Source organism: Myxocyprinus asiaticus, chromosome 47 (assembly GCF_019703515.2).
Source record: "Myxocyprinus asiaticus isolate MX2 ecotype Aquarium Trade chromosome 47, UBuf_Myxa_2, whole genome shotgun sequence".
Lineage (NCBI taxonomy): Eukaryota > Metazoa > Chordata > Actinopteri > Cypriniformes > Catostomidae > Myxocyprinus > Myxocyprinus asiaticus.
In genome coordinates this window covers 20,473,362-20,498,199 of record NC_059390.1, presented here as the reverse complement: position 1 = coordinate 20,498,199, position 24,838 = coordinate 20,473,362, and the positions used below count along the sequence as shown (strand labels likewise).

The 24,838-nt window shown below is 37.8% G+C and overlaps 1 protein-coding gene across 1 annotated transcript; it reads left to right on the top strand.

Moving 5' to 3' along the window:
• The first annotated feature begins 212 nt into the window (after positions 1-212).
• rps16 (ribosomal protein S16) lies at positions 213-2,744 on the top strand. Its single transcript, XM_051691191.1, has 6 exons — positions 213-295; positions 386-437; positions 946-1,047; positions 1,182-1,278; positions 2,353-2,400; positions 2,557-2,744. The coding sequence occupies exons 2-6, from the start codon at positions 390-392 to the stop codon at positions 2,700-2,702; spliced, it is 441 nt and encodes a 146-aa protein (XP_051547151.1). The 5' UTR covers positions 213-295; positions 386-389; the 3' UTR covers positions 2,703-2,744.
• The last annotated feature ends 22,094 nt before the right edge of the window (positions 2,745-24,838 follow it).

The following is a 24,838-nucleotide window of genomic DNA, read 5'->3' as shown; positions in this document are numbered from 1 at the left end:
AAACTTCTGGCCGCCAGTGTACACACACACACACACACACACACATATATATATATATATATATATATATATATAAACGGAAAAAAGACACGTCGATGCCCTTTGACTGTCTTCTTTTGAGTGACTCTGCAAAGGCTCGAGATCTCCATCTAGTGGGCCAAATCTAAAAGTCTCATAGCAGCCACAAATGTCGTAAACGCTCTCTCGCGGAAGCAAGTGTTTACGACAGTGCCCCTGACTTTGCACGTGGGAAACCCCGGTGCGGCCTCTCCGAACAGCGCTCGAGCTGAAAACGGTACGTACATTACCAAGCTCTCTTTAATATACTTATTTAAAGCCTTTAAATGCCCAACTAAAGCTAACTATTTGTTTGGTTTCATTCCAGAATCATGCCGGCTAAAGGTCCTCTTCAGTCTGTCCAGGTTTTCGGGCGAAAAGTGAGTATTTGAGGACCGTCTCTTCTCATGCACACGGTAGTGATGCTGTCGCAGAGCTAGAAGGCTATTTGGAGATATATTTGGTTATACTCATATACAATCGTTTGACACTATAGTAGTGCACCAGAGCAGCTAGGAATCACCTACACATTTGGTTACTTATATATGTAGTTTGTTGGCGGAATGTTTAACTGAACATGTAGTGTGTTCTGGTATTAATGGCTGTTTGCTGACACGTGGGGCGTTTTACATTACTTTATATATTTTCAGTACTGATTAATACACAATAGTTGATTGTATTTGTGACCAATATCTCCTTTTTTAACAGTAGACGTAGTGAAGACAGGTCTGTTGTCCAGCTAGGTACAGTTAGCCTGTTCTTGTGTATGGTATAAAAAAGTTTTACAATATTTTTATGAAGACAATCCGGTTAATGATGTAGCTCGAGGAGACGAAATAGTTGAATGATTGAGAGTAAAATCATCATCGAATCTATTTTCTCTAACAGAAAACAGCCACTGCTGTTGCCCACTGCAAGAGGGGAAATGGGCTTATTAAAGTCAATGGCAGACCCCTCGAGATGATTGAGCCAGCCACTCTGCAGTACAAGGTACAAATCACACATCTTGTGTATTATTGATATTCTGGTCGCTGTGTTACATGCACCTCATGTAGGGGAGTAATTGTAATTATAACTAGATCAGTGCACTTACACATGAATGTGTGTTATGAATTGATCTTTAGCTGCTGGAGCCTGTTCTGCTGCTGGGTAAGGAACGCTTTGCTGGTGTTGACATCAGAGTTCGCGTGAAGGGTGGTGGACACGTCGCTCAGGTTTACGGTGAGCAATGCTGACGGATACCTCATTTAATCTGTGTTAAAAACAGTTCACCCAAAATGAAAATTCTTTCATCTACTCACCCTCATCCCATCCCAGATGTGTATGACTTTCTTCTGCTGAACACAAATGAATATTTTGAGTATCTCAGCTCTGTTGGTCCATACAATGCAAGTGAATGGTGACCAGAACTTTGAAGCTTCAATAAGCACATAAAGGCAACATAAAAGTAATCCATATGATTACAGTGGTTTAATCTGTCTGTAAAACTATACATTTTGACATCAGCAGTCTCCTTGGCGATCATGATTTTAAGCATGATTACATTTGCCAGTGCCATCTAGCGCTCTCCATGTGCGTTAAGCACTAGGAAGTGTAATCGAGCTTGAAATAATGATCGTGCCAAGAGACTGCAATGGCAAGATATACAGTGAAAATGGAGTTGCATTTTGGTCTGTTCTCATCCAAAGTCAAGTGAATCGCTTCTGTGGATATAGATTTCACCACTGGAGTCGTATGAATTATAATGTGCTTTTTGGAGCTTCAAAGTTCTGGTCGCCATTCACTTGCATTGTATGGACCTACAGAGCTGAGATATTCTTGTAAAAATATTAATTTGTGTCCTGCAGAAAACAAAGTCATACACATCTGGGATGGCATGATAGTGAGTAAATGATGAGAGAATTTTCATTTAAGGGTGAAATATTCCTTCAAATCATAAGTGTTGCTGCACGAGTCTCATCATCTGTATACTTGAAGATCAGTCTACAGTCTTCGTAAATGTTGAAGTGCCATTGAATTAATGCACCGTGAGAATGCGGTTACTGATTTGGTCGTACCCGCTATCGGAATAGGTCACCAAAACGTCAAAAATTCAACATTTACTCTTTACTTTTTCCATTTCTTAAAACTTAATGGGGGGGAAAAGAAAGGCATACAGGTTTGGAATGACATAAGGGTGAGCAAATGATGACAAAATGTTCATTTTTGGATGAACTATTTCGGCAACTATGCTTAGAGTAGGCCTTTAAGAAATTAAGTTTGGACTGATTGTAAAATGTCTTGTTCTTTACGCAGCCATCCGTCAGGCCATCTCAAAATCCCTGGTTGCCTACTATCAGAAATGTAAGTTTGAATCTTTCTCTTGTCATTATATTGAAGACATTATTTTAATGCATTTTCAGTGTATCTGAAAAGTGAAGATGCTGTTGTGGTGTTGGACTACTTAGATTTTCCTTCCTCTATATATTCTCCTATTCTGCAAATTTCCTCCCCTCTCAGATGTGGATGAAGCCTCTAAGAAAGAGATCAAGGACATCTTGATTCAGTACGACAGGACCCTACTGGTCGCTGATCCCCGCCGCTGCGAGTCCAAGAAGTTCGGTGGACCTGGAGCTCGCGCCCGCTACCAGAAGTCCTACCGTTAATCTCTCTGTACATTTTCACATAATAAAACTGAGGGGAAAACAGTTTGTGGTCTTTACTAGTGATTATATTTTTTTTCATGTGTGTTATTTGTCCAGTAGCTTGTTTTAAAACCAGAGTAGAGTCATTTACCCTCCTTTACGCTCTGTCATCACAGATTTCTGATGTAGAGCTGTTCAAACCCACAAAGCCTTATTCACCATGGGTTGCCTTGGGAATTTCGTTTAGGTTTTTATAATGGGGTTTGTCAATTTGAGGAAAATAAGGCTGTGGACAATGTTACTTGATACTTGGACATTTTGTTCAACATTTTATATACATGGATGTTTTGTTCTACAATGTTACACAGTCATACCTCAAACATGAATTTTGAAGCAGCCATGTTTAAAAATGTATGTTGCTAAATACGAACTACAAAAACCACAAGCATGTGAGTTCTTATCTAGCAACTTGTTAGCAACATACTTAAAACATGACAGCTTCAAAATTCACATTGGGGGTATGACTCTAACAAAATGTACAAGAATCTTCAAGTAATGTTTACCACAGGCCTTATTTAACTCATAAATCCAGAACTTCTATTATAACGACCCATGGGAAAATCTTGTAGAAGCCCACGGCTTGAAAATACTCATTCTCTTCTGGGTTTTTGGACTACAACTTAAACAGCTTTTTGTTTTTCTATAACATGCTGTGTTTTCTCACCAATTTCTATTTCTTTGAAGTGAGCTAAAGCTTGCATTACAATATACTATAAAAATGGAACTGAAAATCATTTACTTATACTCAGTTGTACATAAAAACTGTTGCAATCTCTCATTGGTCTGGAAAGTTGAACTTGTGGTACAAGCTGGATTCATAGTTTTTCCATACTGTTACTTGTGACAAAATAATTACTATTGTGCAGGGATGTAACCAACATAGACACTGAGGGGTATGTGTCCTATGATATAGGGTTTAATTGCAGATACTTATATATGGATGGAAAAGCCTTGTTGATGAGTGAGATCAACAGAGAATGGCCAGGCTGGTTTGAATTGACAAAGTTATGGTAACTCAGATAACCACTCTGTACAATTGTGGTGAGAAGAATAGGTCGGTGCTGTTTTGGTGGCATGAGGGGGATCTTCACAATTTTAGGCAGGTGGTTTTAATGTCGTGGCTGACGTGTGTGTGTATGTATTTATATATATATATACAGGTGCATCTCAATAAATTAGAATGTCATGGAAAAGTTCATTTATTTCAGTAATTCAACTCAAATTGTGAAACTCGTGTATTAAATAAATTCAGTGCACACAGACTGAAGTAGTTTAAGTCTTTGGTTCTTTTAATTGTGTTGATTTTGGCTCACATTTAACAAAAACCCACCAATTCACTATCTCAACAAATTAGAATATGGTGACATGCCAATCAGCTAATCAACTCAAAACACCTGCAAAGGTTTCCTGAGCCTTCAAAATGGTCTCTCAGTTTGGTTCACTAGGCTACACAATCATGGGGAAGACTGCTGATCTGACAGTTGTCCAGAAGACAATCATTGACACCCTTCACAAGGAGGGTAAGCTACAAACATTCATTGCCAAAGAAGCTGGCTGTTCACAGAGTGCTGTATCCAAGCATGTTAACAAAGTTGAGTGGAAGGAAAAAGTGTGGAAGAAAAAGATGCACAACCAACCGAGAGAACCGCAGCCTTATGAGGATTGTCAAGCAAAATCGATTCAAGAATTTGGGTGAACTTCACAAGGAATGGACTGAGGCTGGGGTCAAGGCATCAAGAGCTACCACACACAGACATGTCAAGGAATTTGGCTACAGTTGTCGTATTCCTCTTGTTAAGCCACTCCTGAACCACAGACAACGTCAGAGGCGTCTTACCTGGGCTAAGGAGAAGAACTGGACTGTTGCCCAGTGGTCCAAAGTCCTCTTTTCAGATGAGAGCAAGTTTTGTATTTCATTTGGAAACCAAGGTCCTAGAGTCTGGAGGAAGGGTGGAGAAGCTCATAGCCCAAGTTGCTTGAAGTCCAGTGTTAAGTTTCCACAGTCTGTGATGATTTGGGGTGCAATGTCATCTGCTGGTGTTGGTCCATTGTGTTTTTTGAAAACCAAAGTCACTGCACCCGTTTACCAAGAAATTTTGGAGCACTTCATGCTTCCTTCTGCTGACCAGCTTTTTAAAGATGCTGATTTCATTTTCCAGCAGGATTTGGCACCTGCCCACACTGCCAAAAGCACCAAAAGTTGGTTAAATGACCATGGTGTTGGTGTGCTTGACTGGCCAGCAAACTCACTAGACCTGAACCCCATAGAGAATCTATGGGGTATTGTCAAGAGGAAAATGAGAAACAAGAGACCAAAAAATGCAGATGAGCTGAAGGCCACTGTCAAAGAAACCTGGGCTTCCATACCACCTCAGCAGTGCCACAAACTGATCACCTCCATGCCACGCCGAATTGAGGCAGTAATTAAAGCAAAAGGAGCCCCTACCAAGTATTGAGTACATATACAGTAAATGAACATACTTTCCAGAAGGCCAACAATTCACTAAAAATGTTTTTTTTTTTATTGGTCTTATGACGTATTCTAATTTTTTGAGATAGTGAATTGGTGGGTTTTTGTTAAATGTGAGCCAAAATCATCACAATTAAAAGAACCAAAGACTTAAACTACTTCAGTCTGTGTGCACTGAATTTATTTAATACACGAGTTTCACAATTTGAGTTGAATTACTGAAATAAATGAACTTTTCCATGACATTCTAATTTATTGAGATGCACCTGTATATATATATTCACTGGCAGCCAAAAGTTTGGAATGTACTGATTTTGTAGCCTATAGTCTTCAAAGACAAAGGACAACTGGCTCTAACAAGGACAGAAAGAGATGTGGAAGGCCAGATGTACAACTAAACAAGAGGATAAGTATATCAGAGTCTCTAGTTTGAGAAATAGACACCTCACATGTCCTCAGCTGACAGCTTCATTGAATTCTACCCGCTCAACACCAGTTTCATCTACAACAGTAAAGAGAAGTCTCAGGGGTGCAGACCTTATGGGAAGAACTGCAAAGAAAAAGACACTTTTGAAACAGAAAAACAAAAAGAAAAGGTTAGAATGGGCAAAGAAACAGACATTGGACAACAGATAATTGGAAAAGAGTGTTATGGATCTTAACCCCATTGAGCTTTTGTGGGATCAGCTAGACTGTAAGGTGTGTGAGAAGTGCTCGACAAGACAGCCACATCTATGGCAAGTGCTACAGGAAGTGTGGGGTGAAATGTCACCTGAGTATCTGGACAAACTGACAGCTAGAATATCAAGGATCTGCAAAGCTGTCATTGCTGCACGTGGAGGATTTTTTTATGAGAACTCTTTTAAGTAGTTTAAGAAGTTCTGAATATTTTATTTCAAATTGTAATAGTAATTTTTCATGTTATTAATGTCCTGACTATACATTGTGATCAGTTGAATGCCACTTTGGTAAATAAAAGTACCAATTTCTTTCCATAAGAGCAAAATCTGTACATTATTCCAAATTTTGGCCACCAGTGTGTGTGTATATTATATATATATATATATGAAATGTAACATTGCTGTAACATCCTTAATCTTGACTTGACCAAAGGTGCCTTTGCACATGCTTTTGAAGATGCCCAGAGTGGTGCCACCTGCTGGTGATTTACATTGAATTGAAATTGTTTGGTGTAAAGAGGGCAGATATTTACATAGAAAACATTTGAAATTGTGGCAAGAAGCAATTAATTTGTTAAATAACTGTTTAACCACGGTCATGTGACTATTGTTCTTAATTCAGAAATATAATTAAATTGCTTTTGTAATATATTTTCCACATAAGCAGCATCATGTTAGTAATTATATTGTTATACAAATTTTGTTTTCTGTATTTGTTTACAATAAGGCATTGAGATGTTACATCACAGCCTTTCCAAGTAATGCTTTAGAGCAGTGGTTCTCAACCCTGTTCCTGGAGGTCCCCCAACACATCATATTTTGTATATCTCCCTTTTTTTGACTCACCCATTTCAGGCCTTGGAGTCTCCACTAACAAGCTGACGAGTGTGTTTGATTAGGGAAATATCCAAAATGTGTAGTGTTTCGTGGCCCCCAGGAACAGGGTTGGGAACTACTGCTTTAGGGCAGTCCAGTGAGATTTATAGCAAATATCTTTGAATGCAATGTGTATTTTCAGCCACAAGAGGGAGCCAAATCAAAATAGGCCTAATTGAGGCCATTGTTGATGCAAGTTTTAAAGGAATATTTCAGCTAAAACTGATAATTCTCTCATCATTTACTCACCCTCATGCCATCCCAGATGTGTATGAATTTCTTCTGCTGAACACATGAAGATTTTTAGAAGAATATTTCAGCTTTTTTGGTCCTCACAATGCAAGTGAATGGTGACCAAAATTTTGAAGCTCCAAAAGCACATATAGGCAGCATAAAAGTAATCCATTCAACTCTAGTGGTTCAATCCATGTCTTCAGATGCATTATGATAAGTGTGGGTGAGAAACAGATCAATATTTAAGTTTTTTACTATCAATCTCTACTTTCACTTCCACATTCTTCTTTTGTTTGGCGATTCGCATTCTTCGTGTATATCGCCACCTACTGGGCAGGGAGGAATTTATACCAAAAAAAAAAACTTAAATATTGATCTGTTTCTCACCCAAACCTATCATATCGTTTCTGAAGATATAGATTTAACCACTGGAGTTTTTTTTATGTTGCCTTTGTGTGCTTTTTTGGGCTTCAAAGTTTTGGTCACCGTTTACTTGCATTGTATGGACATACAGAGCTGAAATATTCCTCTAAAAATCATAATTTGTGTTCAGCAGAAGAAAGAAAGTCATACACATCTGGGATGGCATGAGGGTGAGTAAATGATGAGAAGATTTTAATTTTTGACATAAGTGTACAAAAAGACATAAAATGCACAAAATGCTGTCCAGTTGAAGGCAACTTGTCAGCACTGATGACCAATGTCTGAAATTCCCGTTAAACATTAGTATGCTGACAGAGGAGAAAACTCAGCATTAAAGAACATCCAGATTAAAGAGGCACACATGGGCCTACTTGTCCTGTTGGCATCTTTTAAATATGATTCAGTACTGTTACCCCCTTGTTACTCAAACAGATTGTGGGTAAGGTAAGGAAGAAGCAACTAATTAAATAAGAGCTGGCTTGCTTTGCAGTGCACAGTCTGATCTGATTGATTTATGGTAAATGGCTGGTATTGATCCATTACTGGCAGTTGGACGCAGATGGCGAAGACACCATGCCGTTGCATGCAGCTCTTTTCTGCTATTTGCATCCTGCTACTTTACATTGAAGTAACCAAGCCTGAGAATGCTTCTTGCATTTCATAATCAACTGATTCACCCAGAAGAAATGAGCTGTGTTGTCATGGTGATGTGAATATGATACTAAACTTGTAGCGAGCTGAGGCATGGGTTTTGTCTTAAAATAATATATATATTTTTTTAAATGTACATTGATTAAAGGAATAGGTCAACAAAACTTCAAAAATTCAACATTTACTCACCATCATGTCATTCCAAATCTGTACGACTTTCTTCCGTAGGACACACAAGATATGATGTAGAACCTTCATGTTGCCCTTTTCCATTTCTTAAAAGTTAATTGGGGAAAAAGAAAGGCATACAGGTTTGGAATGACATAAGGGTGAGTAAATGATGACAAAATGTTCATTTTTGGATGAACTATTACTGCAACTATGCTTAGGGTAGGCTTTTAAGAAATAAATATAGAAGAAAGTACTAGTTTTGTGTTGTTAGCTGCATGCAGTGTCCATTCCTCGTGTTGCTGATGAGTTTCAGACCGAGGCTGTCCTGACCTAAGGTCAGATTTAACCACAGAGTGCAAACGATTCACTGCTACAGCTGAGCTTCCTGGACAAGGACATGAGAACTATGCTGCTGTTCTCACGGGACAGAGGATGGACGAAAACAGACTGAGACAAACTCGTTTATGGATTTCATGGTAGTGTACTAGGGTGATTGATGCACCTGGTGAGAAGATGGTTTTAATTATTAACATGTCCAGACCACTGTTGGCTATTTGAATTACATAATCAGATTTTAAAAAATCAAGTACATGTAATTGGATTACATTACATTTTAAAATGTGCATAATCAGATTACAGGTACGTATTTAATAACAACAATCCTCTTAAAAAATGCATGCATGTTATCACTGTCTTCCATTTTGGGTAATGTAGTGTTAGTTTTCCACTATTGTTTGACCTTTTCAAATACATTTTGTTTTACTCAGTGACTGACAAATGGCAAGTTGCTTTTGATTTCATGTTTACTAATGTTTAATGTAAGTAGTGTTAAATTAGTTCATTAACAGAGGTTCGGGAGGAGCATGTTAATTTTAATCTGGAAAATCACGGCCCACGAGTAGGGGTGTATATGCCGCTGCTTACCTGCTTCCCGTGACAATTCTGCTGACATCCCTCCTCCGCCCCATTTCCAGTTTGCAGGAAGTTTGTCACAGAGGTTTGCCAGAACTTTCAATTTTTATAAGGGCATTTATATTTAGCAAATGTAATCCAATATGTAATCCAAAAGTAGTCAAAAAACTATCCGATTAAATTACCTAAAAGTGTAAATTACAAGATTGCGTTATGATTGCATGATTTTAGTCATCTAATTGGATTACTATAAACAATATACCCACTGGTCCAGACAGAATCTTTTTCAGATTTTTTTTTTTTAGAAGGAAAATATTGCTTTAAGATTTACGTATGTTTGAACATATCATTACATCAGTTAATGTCAAGTAAGCTATATATGACATATCACATCACAACAAATTGTCATGTCAAAGGTACACTGTAATTTTTTCCCCATTAAAAAAGCTTTACTTCCAAAGACATTAATTCTAATTTTGAAACATATGTATAAAATCATGAGCACTCACATGAGATGAGGACTCTAGTCATATCAGTAACCTTATAAAAGCTGTTTTATTCTACATGGGGGAGGGGCGCCCTCATGGGGCAGCCATGTTAGGATCACATGACCAGCTGTATTCTACTCGCTTAATCTCAGTAACCGTCTTGTTATTGGACACTTTCACTCTTGTTAATCATGACTGATTGTGAATAGTGAATTTACACAAAGGCATCTATAACTGAAAACTATTGATTTTGAATTATGCTGCATCCACACCACTAGGTGTCACTTTAAGTCCAAGATGACATGAGCAAAAAGTTACTGAGTCCACCTTTAAATGTCTCTCTTTGTGTTTCCAGTTAGCATGCAAATTGATTAGCCTGCTATGCTAACATTTTATCGTGCTATGGTTCAGTTTTAGACCTTATTCATGCTAGCGCCATCTTTGATTTTTAATAGGAATGACAACGAGGCTGTGAGGGATAGATATACAGTCTCTTCAATGGACTTTACTGCAGTTTAAAGTGTTTTTGGATCGTTCCGTGGACAAAACATTGAAGAAATATCTTTCTAAGGACATTCAATAGACAGGAAACTCCAGGCAACATGAGTTGTGGAAAATCAGATGTGATCAAGGAGCTTTTTACAGCTTTATACTGTGCGTGCCAGATGGTGAAGAGATGGTAAGTCTATCCCTCACAGCCTCGTTGTCATTCCCATTAAAAATCAAAGATGGCGCTAGCGTGAATAAGGTCTATCCTACAAAGCTAACATACTTAGCACATTATGATATCAAAACATTGAATTTGTTGCTGTATGGTAAATGGATATGGTAATACTGCATGATCAGCTACAACATAAATGATTAAAAAACACTTCTAAACACCATTGCAAACAATGCTAATGATATATAGCTTACTCCAGGTATATTAGAATTGCTTAATTGACACTATCTTTTCAGGCATCTTAGAATGAATAATGGAGATTGGCAGAAAAGAAGACACTCTGTTGAATTGCAATCATTGTTCAGCGTGGTACTGCCGCAGAAAAAAGATGAAAGATACCTGGATATGGGCATTATACCATTACAGGGAGGAGCAGAGAAGGTCCACTCCTTCCTGTTAGGCCACAGAGAGGGGATCTTGGGAATCTGTACACAGTAGCATGACTCATACACCGACCTTTCTGTCTGACATTAATAGAGCTGTTTATAGAGAAACAGAGTTGAGCGGGTACCTGGCATCTTTTACCATCACAGACATGTCCTTGACCACATGGCGCATTACGTGTCCTAAAGTAAGAGTCTTGATCCAGGATCACGTCACCCCTGCCTATTTAATTGTACTCATAATGATAACAAGGTAAAAGGCAGCAACCTCGTATACATACATACAACTTAGTAATGATATTTTACACATGTGACTTCACTTCTTACTGGTCATGCCCATTCTTCTGGTGGAGAATGCATTAGTGTTACTAATGTACAGTTCGACATTTCATTTCTTTGTAAAAAGCACTGCTATGAATTAAAACACACTCCCAATACCTATTTAAGGGATAGTTCAACTAAAATTTTTACATACATAATTTACTCACCTTTGTGTTGTTCCCAAATCATATGACTTATATGACTCATGTGTCTTTCTTTCAGAGATGTAAGGCAGACGTTCATGCTGTTCTTTTTTATACAACAAAATAATTAATCGACCATCAAGCTGTTAAGGGGCTGTCAAGTTTAAAAAAACAACATAACCCCATACAACATACAATTCAACTTGAGCGCTACATTCCAAGTTTTCCGAAATAATAAAGTGTCTTTATGTGAGGAATTTAAGTTGTTATCGTCCAAAAATCTCTGCCATAGCTCTCAAATCTCATTTGTGCTTCTGCATATTCACACATGGTGTGTTGCATTCATTTACATGCAAGAAGACTGTGGCAGCGGGGGCGTGGTCGAGCGTCTGTCCGGAGAGAGAGAAAGCGGTAAGGGTGCATACACCTTAGCCAGATAATGATTGACACCTGTTTCCAATTGCAGTGAGCTTGAGAGAGAGAGCGGTATATAAATGACCACATCAGTGGCAAGAGGAGAGAGAGAGTCAGGAACAAGAGTCTTGTTGTGAAGCTGATGAGTTCTGTAACGCTGAAAAGCTGTTGTGTTATTTTGAAGCTGTGTGTGCTGGACTTTATTAATTAAAAGCCTTACCTGTGCATCGAAGAAGCCTGTGTCCTCCTTCCCCTCCTGTCTGAAGTTCGTTACAAAGACATGCAAGAACCAAAGACGTTTGGTGTCTTCACGTGCCAAGTTGAAATGTATATAAGTGTGAATGAGATTTGAGAGCTACGACTGAGGGGAAGGATTTCAGCGAATAATGACTTATGGCCTTAGAAGAATTATAATACAGCACGAGTCATATGGATTACTTTTATAGTACTTCTATGGTGCTTTTCACACTGATCACACTCCCTGCATCCAAAATTGTGTACTGTCAGAGTATTAAGTATTACTGTCAGAGTACTTCTTTGCCAGTAAATCAGGGCGTACTTTAGGTATGCATGTGAGAAGTATAAATAGATTCCGGATATACTTCATCCAGGGATCTGGGTATTGACCCGTGACCTGAATATATGACGTAATAACAATAAACGCAAAAATTATTTACTCTGGTTTTGTGAAACAAACACCATTTAAGCACAATGAACAACTTTCATGGTATATATCACTTACAGTAAAAAAAAAAAAAAAAAAAAGCTGTCTGACTCCTGGTTTACCGCCGTTCTTTTAAATCTGAGGGATTATGGAATTGTAAAGTGTCCAGTCAATCCGCAATCTCGTGAAAAGTGAAAATGTAGTTACATTTTGGTCTGTTCTCACCCAAAACTAACTGGATCACTTCAGAAGACACTGATTTAACCACTGGAGTTTGATGGATCATGTTTATGCAGACTTGATCTGCTTTTTGGAGCTTCAAAGTTCCGGTCACCATTCACTTGCATTGTATGAAAACAGCTGAAATATTCTTCTAAAAATCTTCATTTGTGTTTTACAGAACAAAAAAAAGTTAAACCCATCTTAGATGGCATGAAGGTGAGTAAATGATGAAAGACTTTTCATTTTTGGGTGAACTATTCCTTTAAAACTATGCGGGGCTCAAGTGAACCAGTGAATAATTAATGTGAACTAGTTCATTTGCATGAACCATCTGAAAGAACTGACTCACTTAAATTAATCAATCCCAGCTCTAAATATAAGAGAATCGTTTATTTTAACCGGTCCATTTACATGAACTGTCCGAAAGAACCGATTTAGTTGAAAGGATAGTTCACCAAAAAATGAAAATTCTCTCATGATTTACTCACCCTCATGCCATGCCAGATGTGTATGACATTCTTTCTTCTGCAGAACACTAAAGAAGATTATTTCAGCTCTGTAGGTCCATACAATGCAAGTGAATGGTAACCAGAACTCTGAATCTCCAAAAAACATAAAGGTATCATAAATGTTATCCATACGACTCCAGTGGTTTAATCCATATCTACAGAAGCGATATGACAGATGTGGGTGACAATATTTCAGTCCTTTTTTTTTTTTACTAAAAATCTCTACCTTTGACCAGCCCTGACAGTAGGTGGCAATATACACAAAGAATGCGAAAAGCCAAAAAACAAAAGAAGAAGAATGTGGAAGTGAAAGTGGAGATTTATAGTAAAAATTATTTAAATATTGATCTGTTTCTCACCCACACCTATCATATAGTTTCTGAAGATATTGATTTAACCACTGGAGTCGTATGGATTACTTTTATGCTGACTTTATGTGATTTTTGGAGATTCAAAGTTCTAGTCACCATTCACTGGCATTGTATGGACCTACAGAGCTGAGATATTCTTCTAAAATCTTAATTTGTGTTCTGCAGAAGAAAGAAAGTCATACACATCTGGGATGGCATGAGAGAGAGTAAATGATGATGAATTGGTTTTCGAAACTCTACATGAGAGAGAGGCTGGCTAAGGTGAGCATGTTTGAAACTTCACTTCCTTCAACTGAAAAATGGAAAATTAATCTGTGTAGTAAAAAAAATGTTGTGTTCCATGTGAGACGGCAATACTACACTTTGAAAATTCATACACTAAATGGCCGAATGTATAACAGTGTATAGTGTGTTATTTGAGACACAGCTCAAGTCACAAATCACTCCCCAACACATGGCTTGCTGTCATATGTGTGTCGTCCCAGTGTTTTCGAAACTGTCTGCCCCTACGAACACTCTCCAGACACCAGAACCGCATCTCATTAAACTCTTTGACATTACTGGTATGTCTAAGTCTACGTCAAGCCAACAGTTTCTGCACAATCTTGATATAGTTACCACAGTTCATACATGGACAAAAAAGAACATTTGCAAAAAGAGTAAAGGAGTTTGCTCGGGATGTACAAAAGTGACCTAGTGCAGTCCATTCTGCCTGTTGCAGGCCCTGCAGTTAAATGGTCACCTAGTAAAAGGCAGAAGAATGTCATAAATAAAGAACTAACCATATATGGGTTTTTCCTCTGTGTGCACAGCGCTGTGGAAACACATCACCTGAAGGGCGACCCAGTGACCCTTTCCTGAAGCAGCACTTGACGATAGGCACAGATTTACGCTCATCGCTTTTCTGGGCTCACCATGTCGTCTGGTTTGACCGTAATAGGTACTGCAGCAGGAGAAAAAGTAATTGAAGTTTCTCTGCATGTTCGAAGGTCTGCCAAGTGCACTTTGGTGAGGGATACAGTAGTGCTGTTGGCATGGCAACAGGGAAGCACTGTTTGGGCGCTGCTTATTAAGCAGAAAAAACTACATCCCTGAGAGAAGATACAGAGAAGGTGTGAGTAGCTGTGAATCGCTATTTGCTCGCCAACAGAAATAATGATTAAAGCAACAGGTCCTGACCTCCCTATTTCTCCCTGTGCTTATATGCGTAGACTGTCACCCAAGCTGACTCTAAAAAGTTCAAATGCATGAATTTTTAAGTGATATAGGCAGGGTAACATCATGTTATGTTTAATTAAAAGGACAGTGCACTAAAAAACGAAAATTCTGTCATAATTTGCTCACCATTAAGTTGTTCCAAACATGTATGACTTCTCTGTGTGATGTTTCTTATGTGGAACACAAATGGAAAAAACGAATTAACATCTCAGTTTATTTTTCTATACAATGGCAATTGATAGCGATTCACTTCAAAGCTTAGAAAACTACCTTAAAAGTTGTCCATGCTACTTGTGCGTCATACTCCAAGTCTTCTGAAGGCATACTATGGTGAGAAACAACCCGAAATACTACTAATAAAAAAGGACATTTTTCAGTGAGGATCTTTGTCCGTTTTGCCTTTATGGGTGTATGAGAGAAGCTTGTTCATGGTGGCATGTGTTTTCATGCAAGAACTTGTGTTGTTCCTTTATGTTCAGTTGAACATTTCTAAAAGTTGCAAACCACTTTGTCCCAATTAAAAACATTGATGTCACTTATCAAATTCATGAACATTCATGAACACACACAAGTCTAAAATACTCTTTTGATTTAGATTTTTTGAATAAAGATCAGAGTGAGCCGGAAATAAACCTGGTTCTAAATGGCACAAAATGACCTGTGCTGTCCCATAGCAGCAGTAAATATTGATGTATGCTTGTGTTGTGTGAGTGTATAGAGACTCAGGCAGGATTCTCATAATGAGTCAGACTGATCCCCTTTGTTAATTTGGCTATTTTAGGTCTACATTTGACATGTCGCTGCATGCTGTTGCAGCTGTTCCTTGCAACAGGTTATCAAGTTCAGTAATGTTGGACCAAGAATCATGCAATTATAATAGGTGGAATCTAAACCTAATTTGTCAGCTTGAATTTGACATTAAAATTGAAGTTAATATTTAAAATCAATTTTAAGATTAAAATGTATTACAATTATTTTAAGTTAAAATTATTCAAAATAAAATAAAATAAATTAAAGATTAAAAAAAAAAACAGTAAATTTAGATGTTAAGACTAGAGGCACATTTTTAGTTTTTTTTTTTTTTTTTAAACGTATGGCTAAATATAAGGATATCACAGGCTATTATGATAACATAATTTCTGTCACTTTTAAGAAAATTGTAATAAATAATTCTTCATTGACAAGCTGCAATTTAAACTGAGGTTTATTCAGATTTTACACATAATACAAACATTATAAAAAATTATAAAAAAATATATATATATTTATATAAAATTATAATATTATAAAAAAAAAAAGAATAATTAAATTTTGTCAATATACATGCATCATTTTTGTCCATCTATAATGCACTATTCAACTGTTTGCTTTCAGCAGCTTATCCCTTTTTCAGTGATTATAGCAAGTGTTTTTGAAACTGGGCCAGCTCCTCAAAGACTCTGCAGGAGCTCTCCTTAAAAGGCCAGGATGGATGATGTTGATGTCTCTTTTTTTTCCTTTCCTCTTTCTCTCTCTCTTTTCTAAAGAGAGGCCAAGTAGGCTTTGGGAATCTCATCATGTACATCAGAGAAACTTATGATATGATGATTTACAGGAGTGGAGGAACAGAAAGCACACAAAAACTGTTCCCATACACACACATATACAGATGGGCCTGGATGAAGTGACAGACATACAACACATATTCATACTTGAACTTGAATGTTCTCATGTAATAATGCTGATCCAATTGTAATATTTCTTGTTATTACATTGAATTACAGAGTAAAATCAGTGTAGGGTGTAATCTGATTACGAAGTAATGAGTTACTGTAATCGCTTTACTTTGTGAAGTCAAAAATTAGTGTAAGACATAACATTTGTAATACTTGTAATCAGATTACTGACTTTCAATAAAGTAAAAGTACATCACTTGGGATACACATATTTAAAAATATAAATTACTTACACAGAATAATACATTTAAAACATGTATTATGTTAATATGTACATCTGTACATACTGTATTAACTTGCATGCAGCAATGAACAAGGAGTAAATATAGACATTTTAAATTTGTTGAGTAGAAAAACAAAAACTGTGTTTTAGAGAGTAATTTAAAAGGCAAGAAATTAGTATAGTGATTACTTTTCCCATGAAGAAATTAGCAAAGTAATCTGATTACAATTTGTAGAGTAGTGGGTTACTTTTTTGAATACCATACCCAACACTGGTAACAATGCACTAATTAGTTTCAGGGTTAGTATTCCAATAATTTTTCATTTTGCTTGTGGCTCATCAGCTTTGAGAAGAGCTCAAGAAGAGCATGTCATTAATTACACCAGTTTATCCATAACACAACACCAATGGTCCAAGGTCAGCAGGTGCACTCTCATATTAGAGAAGTGAAATGACTTCCCCTTATTGCAACAGAACAAAATGGCACAGCAGGAACATTTCTGTTGAACCGATATATCACAGAACTTTTTGGGGGAAACGACTGTCTGCACAATTGCAAAAGTTGCCTGCCCATTTTAATTTCCATAAATGTGACAATGAAAAAGGATAGTCAATGAGAAATAAATTAGGTTTGATGTTATCTTCGTAGCCTCCATAAATTGGACTTCAGCACTGTGTATGTACTTTATTAATGATTTGATGAATTAAGAGTGAATAACGACTTAAATTTTAGTCTGTTCATCATACAAAGTGATTGTATGCCTTCAGAGAACTTGGAATATGATGAACAAGTCACATGGACTACTTTAATGACACTATTGGGTGCTTTTTTTAAGCATTAAAGTTAGTCACTGTATTAAATTCAGCTAACGGGACGTTCCTTACAATATTTTCCTCTGTGCTTTGCATAAGAAAGAAAGTCATACAGGTATGAAATGGCATGAGGGTAAATAAAAAATGACAGAATTTCTATTTTGGGCTGAACTATCCCATTTCAAGGCTGCAAATAAAGAGAATGTCCCTCATGCAAATCTTCAGATTCAGACTGCAGTTGCTAAGCTTTCAGATTTAGGGAGTCTTACACACTTTTTCCAACAAGACCTTTGGGATGAAGGTCAGATAGTGCTTCGTATACACAATGAAAGAAAAAAAGTCCCCCCTCCCTCTGTGTTTCAATGTGGGACATATTTGTGTGTGCATTTGTGTGTCTGGGAGCAACTGCACCTCGGGTCTTACGATGCTCTTGTTTGAAGCGTGTGCGGGCTGTTATTGTTTCCCGTGAGGAGGGCAGAATCTGCTAGCCATCTGCTGTTATCTCGGAATGCTGGACTTCGCTCATGGACATATATGTACCCTTGCGTTGACGTTGCTGTTATTTTTAGCCACTGCCCGCCACTGGAGGTTGTCACGAATCACGATGATGTCACAGCACCTCTCAAAATATATCAGAATGTTTATCTTGGGCTGCTCTTTGGGCAAGCTTCTCATGTCATGTATGTTTGTATTTATTAGCGATGTTGATTTTCTATTTTTTGGACTGTATGGTGTTTCTCACTAAAACAGTTTGCTCTTTTCTGTTGGAAATGCTGTAATGTGGACACAAAGGCATGATGTCCAAAACTTGTATGAGTCTGTGATAAATGAACAATTGCATTATTAGTTGTGCTTGAACAAAAAATCGTTCTGAATCATAAAAATGTATAATTGAAACAACTTTACGGTGGAGAAAAGAGACAAAACTATGTTTATTTTATGTATTATGCAGGTGTTATAGTTATTTGTGGAATTTATGTGTATGGCATTTGTTTTTTTTTTTTGGTGGCTGGAGTAGGTGAAATGCATAATTATGGGGTCGCCTCCTATAGGATTGATATGGAGTGGCACAAGTTGTGAGTTAGTAGTTTACAAATTGTGAGTTAGGCTTGTGCATCTTTAGGTGTGCATTTGTTAGCACATGTGATTTACGATGTGCTGACACTGGAAGTGCCCGAGGGAGTTTGAGGAGTCGCACGAGGACTGGTTCTACAAGTGCCATGTCACACACACATACACACATGCACACACAAAACTGTGAGTCGGGAGCAGATCATAGCATGTCACAGGATGCTGATAGATTCCACTGAAGATTGAGAGGCGTCACTCTGTAGGCACACATCAAGTGAACTCACCGGCCACTGTCAAGGTCATAGGTGAGGCTAATGCCTCATTCACACATACAGCGAGTTGGTGTTCCTGTTGCACAATGTCCTAATGTTGTTGGTTGGCTGCGCAAATAGCTTTTAAATTTTTTTTTTTATCACAAATGAGACATATTGCCAGTTAAATAAGATGTCATCCTGCTTTGACAAGGAATATGTTCCCTTGACGAGGGGCGGACTGGCCATAGGGAGAACCGGGACTTTTCCCGGTGGCCACGATACGCCGAAGGGGGCCGCGACATGCACCTACCACCCCATTGCTTTGTCGCTGTAGACTGCAGTGTGAACACCCCTTAACACAGTATTGTAACCAGACATGGTGCAACAAGTTTCCAGCAGAAGTTATTTGTCTGACTATGTTGAAAAGTGAAAGTGAAAAGTGATCATTTATAAAAAAAATTATCCTGATCATTTGTTGTTCCAAACCTATATGACTTTTTTCCATTCTGGAAAGTTGTTTAAAAAAAATAATTATAATTAGTTGTGCAAAATTACATGATAATTTTGCATTATAACAGTTATTCTCTTTGATCATGAAAGTGGCACAGAAAATACATTCTTCAGCCTTTAAACCTTAGACTAAACTCTTTGTCTTGATTTAATTTGTTGTTTTGCAGATATGGTGCTTCTGCATGAATAGCAAACAATAATAAGCAAAGTACACTGGAAAGCTTTGTGTGGTGTAGTGGATGGGCTACATCACTTGACATTTGACTGCATTTCTGTGCAAACATACTGTTTTACTCTATATGTAATTGAAGAGTGTTTCATTTTAAGCTTCGTTTTGTTTTACATGTTGCAATTTTGATTCAAGATATGAGTTCACAGATGAGACTCTTTCTGTTCAATTTCCGGCACAGTCAACCTTGACCTAGTTGAGCCAAGTGACTCTATATTTAAACTCGGTCCCAAAATGTCCTCAAGCATGCTTGCTGTCCTATGCATTTCTGTTTGATCTCTGCTGAAAAAACATTAGCTGTACAAGGAGAGGCTGGGTTAAAGTGGGTTAAGTCCAGGACTAGCTTTGTTCTAGCAGTGAACCAGCTGTCTTAGGGATGTTAGGATAAATGGCCAGAGAAATCAAGCAATAAGGGAAATGCTGTTTTGCTGTATTTGTTTAATTAATGCATGTCTTAATGAGCCAGAGTAACTAAAGTTCATAGATAGCCTTGCCATGGCTTAGCTTCTTTTGTCTGATTAGTCAAATAACCACATCATGTTACACAAGCTATAATACTGTAAAATAATAGCGCAAAGCTAGATTTAAACATGCTGCTAGGGTGTCTGTGGTTGCAAGGGCATTGCTATGTGGTTGTTAATATGTGTACAACTAGCCGTTAGTGCTTGCTATGCGATTACTAGGTGTTCTGGGTGGTCACTAAGGCATTGCTTGATGGTTACTTTCTGGCCCAAGTCAAAAGAGCTCATTTCAAATGTCTATGACATTCTGGTCCTTAGATATGGCTCGGATCCCTCCAACCCGGTCTCAAGTCGAATTAATAGGACAAGATGGCGAAATCCTAAGAATCATACGAGTTGTCTCGCACCAAAACGTACAACTTTTACTCCCATAGTGAAAAATAAATGAACTAGCAATCAATGTTATTATGATTTTTACTTGGTTTAACCCCTCACCCAAACCTAAACCTAACCATGAAGTCTAACCCCTTACCCAAAACCTAAACCTAACCATAAAGCCTATCCTCTTACCCAAAACCTAAACCTAACCATAAAGTCTATCCCCTTACCCAAAACCTAAACCTAACCATAAAGCCTAACCCCTTACCCAAAACCTAAACCTAACCATAAAGTCTATCCCCTTACCCAAAACCTAAACCTAATCATAAAGTCTAACCCCTTACCCAAAACCTAAACCAAACCATGATTTAAAAAGGGAAATAACTTTGTGTACCACGTAAGAAAGTCAACATCGGAAAACACCATGGCCTGGTCTAAAGGGGGGGTGGGGGTGTTGGGGATTCTGACACCCCCTTCCTGATCTGATTAAAAGACAACCACTTGCCCACCTTAAAGTTCAAAATGCCCCTCCCCCAAAGATTGCATCTTATTACTGTCCCTGGATAACACTACTAACAAAATTAACAAAACATTTGGCATGCACACTAGCCCAGGTTCCAACCAAGTTCCGAGTTTGATTTCTGTGAAAAATCCGAAAATAAAAAAACGAATGGCAAATAAAGCTGCATCCATCCCATGTTTTCAAGAGAACAAAATCGTCACTTCCGGGACAATTGGTGCAAAATATAAAGAAAATAGAAGTTCTAGACACTGTGCCCCCTTTATTAAATGTAATAAATTATTTCAGTTTAGATCGTGCAGAAATAATGCTCTGACGGACTTCGTGTTTCCTAGCGTTCAGCGGCAGATGCCTTTTGTCTTTTAAGCGAAAGTGTGTCAGACAGTTTAGGGAGATAGTAGCCGATCATTTTGATGACAGGCTTTGTGTCCAGCATTTCAGATTAACCAGAGCAACATTCCAGATGCTTTGCGATGATATTGGCCCGCTGGTTAGTCCAGCTGTTAGTGAATTATTCACATTACTTTAATGATGTACTTGAAATCTGTAGATGGAAACACAGCTATTGATAAACCGACACTTAACAATATAAACAACAGCTTTGCTGTTCTTCTAACAAAACCACATTAACCACATTAGCTCCTTCCAAGTGTGTGTCCAAGTTAAAGTCAGCTCTAGTGTTCGAAGAAGAGGAACTACAGCATGTTGTAAAGTAAGGCGAGAAGTGTCTATTCTATTTATATCTGCATTTAGAGAAGGCGGGAGTGCTGTCATGGTTTGCTTCATCTGGAGTTGTGCAGAAAAGTCATACATCCGTTTCTGTTCAAAACCGAAGACCTGTTACTGTAATCTATTCGTGCGGAATGACTAACCTACTAACCTAGCCCATCTAGAGACATTCTAATTAGGAATATCACAAGGTCAGAAGATCATAAACCAGGTGTCATGTTTTATACTTACTGATTAGCAACATACGTATGATCTTTACTCTACTGCAAAAAGTGTCTATTTGAAGACACAGTGTCTCTTAAGACAGCACTTTGGCCAAACCGTCTGATCACATCTACAGAAATGGTTGTCTCACTTTTCTTGAGATAAGTAGCAGTAATCAGAGGCCACTCTTGAGCAAGAGTGACTGCAATGGTGATAACACAGGCATATACTAATGTGCAAAATGGCTATAGATAAAGTCTAAGGCAGCCAAAAGCAGATGCTCATTAGATTTCACAAAATCGCTGCTGTCTTTGCCTGAATCTGTTGAGTAGTTAAAACATGATTACCAATGAAAACGTTGATAGATGCTCCTGGCTCTCATTTTGCCCACTGCACTCTCAAAATGTTTGTGCAAGCCACGGTAACCAAAGTAATGACTGGGCATAAGTGCTTCCTCATCATAAATGTGCAGAACTACATGAGTAGTACATGAATGTCATTCATTGCTGTTAACACCATCATCCACTGACAAAAACAACCTCAATAAAGAAAGCTTAGCATTAGTCCTTTTATTTAGCTTTAAAAGAGGCTTGTTTTGTGTCCTTGCTTGTGATATGTTTCTTATTACCTCAAATCTCAAAGAAACAGGGTTATTCAATCCATGTCTGTATTAGGATGCCACTTCTATTTTTGTCACCCTGAGAAAAAATGTGTGACTCCGGTGTTACACAAGAAACATACTGAAGTTCCTACAGAAAGACAGCTTAAATCAGCCTTAGGTGGCTTGTTGGTCGTCGCTGGATTAAGATGGTCACATCCTTGCAAAGTTGGTGTTTAGCTGGTCAGCCAGATAGTCTCCCAGCTTGACCAGCTGACAAGTGCCCCAAACCCATGTTAAACCATCAAAACAGACCAGCTAAGCACCTTAAGCTGGTTTAAGCTGGTTTTGTTCAGCAGGGATATGTGAACCAAAACGCTTCTAGCTATGCAAGCTCGATTTCACACGCTTTACAAAATGTTTCAGCACGCAAATTACAACAATTCATAATAATGCATTTTCAGCATTGCTATAATGTGCATTAGCGTAAACTGCCCCAAACGACGCACTATGCACTGTGCGCTTACACTATACACCAGGCTCTCGGCCTAAATGGAAAATGTTTTTTTTTTTTTTTTTTTGTACTTCACTGAAGTATTCACAGCTGTTAAAGCTGTAGGAAGTAGCGTTTCAAACGCATGTGATGTATTGCCGCTAGTTTTAGCACATTGGCCAATCTCGGTCCAACACTTATATTGTGCTGTCTTCACAGAAGTTTTGCTAGTTCGCTAGCCATATTCACCATTATTGATGATTGTATTCTCAGGTAAACATTGCGGCCAGGTAACTCCACCCTTTCTGCCACATAGGGCAAGTTGCTCCCGCTCATTGCATGAAGTGTCCAACATTCCACAATCCGTTATTTTGGTTGAAGAAGTATATCATCCGGGTCCTCATAGTACATTTCTTTTCACTGCATTTTCAGTGAAAACATACTTGCATTAATCGCATTAAAATACAAAATGTCATAGAATAGTGCTGAAGTATGTGATTTGGGACACACCTTGTGTTCTTCTTTGTCTGTGTTCCCTTTCAGGTCAACTACTGTCATGGCGAAACAACAGTTTTTAAAGAATCTTGCTTAGCAAATTATTTAAAGTCAGTTAAAGGTGCACTCAGTAATTTTTTCCTCATTAAAAAAGTTTAAATCCTAAAGACATGAATTCCAATATATAATCGTGAGCACTCACATTAAAATGAAGACTCCAGTCATATCAGTAACCTTATAAAAACTGTTTTATTCTACATGGAGAGGCTCCGCACATGGGGGCTGCCATGTTAGAATTACATGATCAGCCAAATACTAACTTCATCTCAGTAACCGTCCTATTATTTGACACTTTCACTCATTGATTAAAGTAATCATGACTGACTATGAACACTAAATTTCTACAATGGCATCTGAAACTGAAACATATTAATTTTAAATGATGCTGCATCCAAGCCACTAGGTGTCAGTGGAAATCCAAGATGACACAAAGACAAAAGTTACTGAGTGCATCTTTAAACTGTCTAAATATATATACTGTAGCTAATTAGCTGAATAGTCACACATTCGGTTTTGTGGCATTTGGAGGTAACTTTATCGGCCCCTTGAGCACTGAGGTTTGTTACTGCCACAGTAACGGAAGAATGCTTATTAACTTTGCATCATTGTGTAGAAATGCTAAATAGATTAAATACTTTCTTCCTATTTACTAAATTCTTTGCAGTATACGCTGCATACTGTCTACTATTCCTTAAAAAGAGCAAGTGAAACTGTAGGCAGAATTCTATGAATACTGTTTCAAACAGTAGTATGCTACAATTTGTCACAAGACCTTATGAAGTTGCACTTTAATGGCAATTACAATTATCATCTTGGAAATAAAAAGGATTATTTTGCATTTTTATTACACTATGTGAGAAAAAAATGTCTTCACTTTTGGCTGTTCTTTAAGGGATGCAATGTTCACTGCAGTGTGCTTTGGTAAATTACTGAATACTGAATGGTTAAATACCATTTTGGCAAATGCAGGAAGTCATCCAAATATTCCATGCATGTAGTAAATTTGCATACTGTGCATAGCATACATGCTGTATACTGCAGCAAATCTAAGAATGGTATTGTAGTATTCTATTCCGAACCTGGCCTATGCTTCTGGCCTTAAATGTTAGCATTGCAGACATTGCTAACATTTTTGCATATACTAATTAGGAGGCTACTTCAGAAGAATGACTACATAGCATACTTATGCAAAGCACATATGGAAAGTTGCAAGCCACTTTAAGGCTATTTGGGTGGGAATGTGTTGATTTAGTCTTTCGTCACTGTCATTAGATATGCTATAGCTTTAAATGCTGCTAAATGTAAAAGGGGACCCTGTTTCTAGCCTGGGTTAAGGCTCAGCTGTTGTCTGAGTGGGGATCCATGCTTGATCACTCTTGCACAGTTGTCTAGCATCCAGGAATCTAGCCTTTTTTGACTTATCAATTCTGTATGCACTTAATATTACTATGTCATATAGAACAAAATGGACCT